The sequence below is a fragment of the Penaeus monodon genome, chromosome 41, assembly GCF_015228065.2.
Source record: "Penaeus monodon isolate SGIC_2016 chromosome 41, NSTDA_Pmon_1, whole genome shotgun sequence".
In the NCBI taxonomy this organism is placed as follows: domain Eukaryota; kingdom Metazoa; phylum Arthropoda; class Malacostraca; order Decapoda; family Penaeidae; genus Penaeus; species Penaeus monodon.
This window is the reverse complement of record NC_051426.1, coordinates 22,850,762-22,855,761: the sequence shown is the minus strand read 5'-3', so window position 1 is coordinate 22,855,761 and position 5,000 is coordinate 22,850,762. Positions and strand designations below refer to the sequence as shown.

Genomic DNA, 5,000 nt, shown 5'->3' with positions numbered 1-5,000 from the left:
AATCTGCCCAAACCATGACTTCCTAGATCATTCCCCAGGCTTTCTTCTCTTGGGGTTGTCTTAGGAGGAGATAACCTAGTGGGTAGGATCATTGCCATGGAAACAAGCCATTGGTTGGACACAGATTCCAGCCAGCTGCACCCCCATGATCTGGAAACAAGGACCTACTCAAATGGCAACAGGTCCTCAATATAATTAATGATAAGGAATGTGACAACCTGATGTACCCAATTTAAACAAATCAATTACCTTTCCATCAAAAGAATCAAGCACAAACATGAACAGATATATGTCACAGATATCCAGTTTATGATAATCTTGGTTACTCACTATTTCACACCAAAATAAAAAACTAAATGAGCAAAAAAAAATACAAGGGAAGGTCATGAAGTCATAAAAGACAATGAAAACTGGATGAGGAAATAGTTCATCGGACAGAAGCTTGACAGAGAAACAGGAATAGAATAAAGCCAGTGTTCCACTAACCATCTCTGTCTCAGGAACCAGACTCAAATCAGGGATCATCACCATTTTTGGTACAGTCTAAAAGAACATTTTTCCACTGGCAATGGGGATCTGTAGTCTATGATTGTCTATGAATTTTGCTAAATATCATTGTGCAGCTAAAACACCTTTAAAAATGTTCTGAAGCTGTGGAATGCACTGTGGCAAAATGACAAAGTAAAAACTCCAAAGTAAAGTCATATGAGACCAGCACTGATGTTTAGAACAGAAATATCACTAGTTAAGCAAATTAAGTAAATTGAATGAATTAGGGGTTACTGAAATGCACATCAAGGTTTATGTGAATATGAATAAGGAGAAAAGCCAAAGAAAAAAGGATTATGGAGAGAAAATCTCCAAAATGATCTAAGAGTGCTGGCTTTGACGGCATGGGTATATCAGCAGGAGGGATGAAGATAAATTGGGGAGAAAGTAATGTGTATGATGATAAGAGGCAAAAGGGAGTATGGGAAGAATTAAGGATAAGATGAATAGTGTGGGTGAAGAAGAATGGCCTATCAATGAAGAGACAAAGGCTTGGGGTGTCTGGAACCAAGTTATGAAAGAGATTTCAAGAAATGAGTAAAGGTATAGATAAACCTAAAGGAGATGATACAAAAGACAAAAAAAATATGGTACCCATTATCTTTTACAAGACCAGTGACCCTTAACCCTTTCCCAACAGGTGGATGTACGTACATGCCGTGGCATGTCTGGACTATCTGCCGGTGGCATGTACGTACATGGCATGGTGTATGTATGGCCGTGCCATTAGTTTTTTTTTTTTACAATTATGGCAAAATATTATTTTTTTGCCACTGAAAGTGTTATTAATTTTTTTTTTTTGTTTTTAACACTTTTTCTCATTTTTCCTATACTATGCATTTCATAAAGGCTTCTCAGGCTTCCAAGGTTAGCATAAAAAAAAATTACATTGGTAATCGACTACATAAACCAGAGATATTATATAGTATTCACGAAGTGATGATGTAAATACATGAAAATACCGATATGTATTTTGGTAATTGAAAAAAAAAGAAAGAGAAAGAAAAAGAAAAAAAAAAAAAAAAAAAAAAAAAAAAAAAAAAAAATCACGTATTTTTAAAAAGACTGAACATAAAATTATATCTATATGGAAGTGATAATACAGACCTGTTGAAACTAAAGTTATCTTATAAAATAACAACAAAAAATACAACAACACCTACAGTTTCAACTCCATGATACCACACACTGCTTATTTTATTCAGACTATAGAGCGAATAATGATCAACTATGGAATCTATGGGGCCGCGGTGGCCGAATGGTTAGAGCGTCGGACTCCAGACTGTCACGATGGCAATCTGAGTTCGAGGGTTCGAGTCACCGGCCGGCGCGTTGTTTCCCTTGGGCAAGGAACTTCACCTCGATTGCCTACCTAGCCACTGGGTGGCTAAGCCAGCCCAAGTCAGTGCCGGGTAAATAGAGATGGTGACTCGATAAAAACACCGGGCGGAAGGCAATGGCAAACCACCGCTCTAAATTGCCAAGAAAAATCATGGAAGCCCATAATCGTCAAGGCCGCGGTGGCCGAATGGTTAGAGCGTCGGACTGTCACGACGGCAATCTGAGTTCAAGGGTTCGAGTCACCGGCCGGCGCGTTGTTCCCTTGGGCAAGGAACTTCATCTCGAATGCCTACCTAGCCACTGGGTGGCCAAGCCAGCCCAAGTCAGTGCTGGTCCCACGCCCGGATAAAATAGAGAGAATGATTACCTAAAAAGGTAACACCGGCACTCTCCGTGGAAAGGAACTGGGGATCCTACCACGTACTCACTCCAAGAGCATCACAACATGAAAAAACTACAATTAAGTATCATACTGTGACCACGGCGGCTCAGACATGAACCTACCGTTAAAAGAAGAAGAATGGAATCTATATAACAAAAATATCCTACAGTCTTGATTTATCAGGAAATATGGCAAATAGAGACCTTAGAAAATAATAATACTGAAAATACAACATAGGCTCTTAGTATTACGAAGAAAAGGCAAGGGATGCTGGTATTGGGCATGAACAGTCGCGCATGCTAGGGTGACGATATAAGCCCCTGGCAGCGGGGCCCGGGCCACTATGAATACTACCCGTCGGAAAAGGGTTAAATCACTAACAGAAACTTGAGACAAAGACATATTCATATACTAAATGAAGGATGTTTAGAGTATAGAGAAAGGAACCTAACGTGTCTAAAAGACCACCAAAGCCATACAGGTAATCAAAAACCTTGTACCTGACAACATCACAGATAAAACACATACACTGACCAACACACATGCAAAAATGTTCAACATATCCACATTGTAATCTAATCTCCGTTTGTGTTTAGTTTCCAGGTAACTAAGGGGTTGTTGTTTTAGCCAAATATGCCAAGATAAAGAAACATCAACAATGTCATTAATATCCCTGTACCTCAAAATTTATAAATACATGTATCACTTGGAATAATATCAATATCAACACCTAAAATAATAGTGACATGAAGCCTTTAAAAGATAGAAGCACATACATAACAAATACATAATCAGTAACTCCCCCTTACTTAAGAACTGCCAAAAATGAAAGATTACCAGAAATAAATGTGATGAGTTTTGGGATGAACACTGCCCAATATATTTCTATATGAAAAATACAATATAACTTAACATACAGACATCACAATAATATATTCATCATCATCTATTTCTCTAATACCTAATCCATACTATACAACAACAAATTAAAAGAGAAGACATATTGAATACATACTGCATGTTTGGTGTTGGAATCGGATGTCATTACTGTCAATTCTTTGTTTTTTTATAACTGATGCTTAACTTTTTTGCTATATTTACAGTTCCTAATGATTACACTTCTAAGACATATGTTAAACTGGCAGAAATTAGTTTTTAGTTAGAATTATAACTACAAGCTAAACAACTTTGTTTTTAAAATCCTGCCAATTAAATCAAATCAATTATGAACAGATCTACACCTCATACAGGACCCTTCCTATAATATGCTGCAACTTCATACATTTCATGGCATTTCTAATAAATGTACAATAAATATGATATAGACAGCCGAAGCAACAAAATCATTAATTATCTTTTTCTGACAAAACCAGTATCATCATGTACAAGATATCTCAAAAAACTTGTGTATTACTGATAGCTAAACTCTGACTGAAAACACAACTTTGTCCCTCGACCTACAAAATATTTCACAAAATACAACCGGCAAATCTTTGAGACTGTTCTTTTTGTTACATTCTTTAAAACAATATCAGCATCCAAAAAATATTCCAAAAGCAACTGCACAACATACTAAATTCCATATGTAGAAGATAATACTTTTCTCATAATTGCACTACTGAACAAAGCCGCTGATAGAGCATGTGTAAGAGATTGCACCAAATATATATAAACAGAACAATTTGAAATAAAAAAGACTCAGTGGGCATAGTTACATTCCAGTCTCTCTGCTGCTGATTTTGATAAACAATTTCAAGTTAAAATCAAATACCATGAGTGAAGCAACATGCATCATACGTAAATAATGATGTAAAAGCTATTGCCAAACCATGCAGTTATGAAAACAAAAGCAAATGTATTGCTTACACTGGCACACAATCTGTTATGAATCCTTATTACTGTTATATTGCAACTCCACTGACAAGCAGTGGAATGAAATAAAATGAAAAATGAGGCAAAAAAAAATTATCATACTCGAAAGATAAAAAAATACCAGAAATAAACAACAGTAAAAAAAAAAGAGGGGGGAGCAAACTCAACACATTTTTCTTTAAAATGCAATGCAGAAATTGACAATAACTTCCACATATCAATAGCGATGGCACAAAAAAAAAAAAAAAAAAAAATCTGTACCAATAAATGAAAATAAGCACACAAACCATATCAAAAAACATTAAAAAGAAAAAGAGAGAAAAAAAAAAACACACACAGAAGCACACATAAGGTCATTCATCTGACCTAGCTTAACTTGAAGAATGAGATAGAAAAACATAAGTAACCTCTGCCAGCTTGTCATAGCTCCGACTATCACTCCTACAATAAACAAGACTACATCAGTCACAGAAAATGGTAAAAGAGTGCATGTTGGTCCATGCATAACAGCTAATAAAAAAACTTTAAAATACAGTCTTAAAAGTATTCTATTTCCCATTCACACTGGGTAAAAACTAATTATATATACAGAGCATAAATGAAGCCTACATTATAAATATTCAAACCAAAAAATGCATCACTGAAAAAAAAGATAATAACAAAGAAAAAAATAACTGGATTAAGGTTTACAGTGTATTAGGATAATTAGTCCTTTGATCTGCATGAAACTTGAGGTAAACTTTGAAAAGCAGAGCCGTGTTGGTTTTGATAGCAATAATTTGTTTCCATTGACATATTCATGCAATTATCATTTCTTTATTCAGTCTTACCAACATGGCAGTGCAATTTTAATAAA

The 5,000-nt window shown here is 35.5% G+C and overlaps 1 protein-coding gene across 1 annotated transcript in view; it reads right to left on the bottom strand.

Annotated features, from left to right (window-relative positions):
- Nucleotides 1-5,000, bottom strand: part of LOC119598501 (protein LMBR1L-like) — a gene marked incomplete in the record, with an annotated part of 87,164 nt that overhangs the window by 16,861 nt on the left and 65,303 nt on the right. Inside the window, 1 exon segment of the mRNA XM_037948130.1 lies at nt 4,511-4,585. Coding sequence (XP_037804058.1) covers nt 4,511-4,585 — 75 coding nt within the window.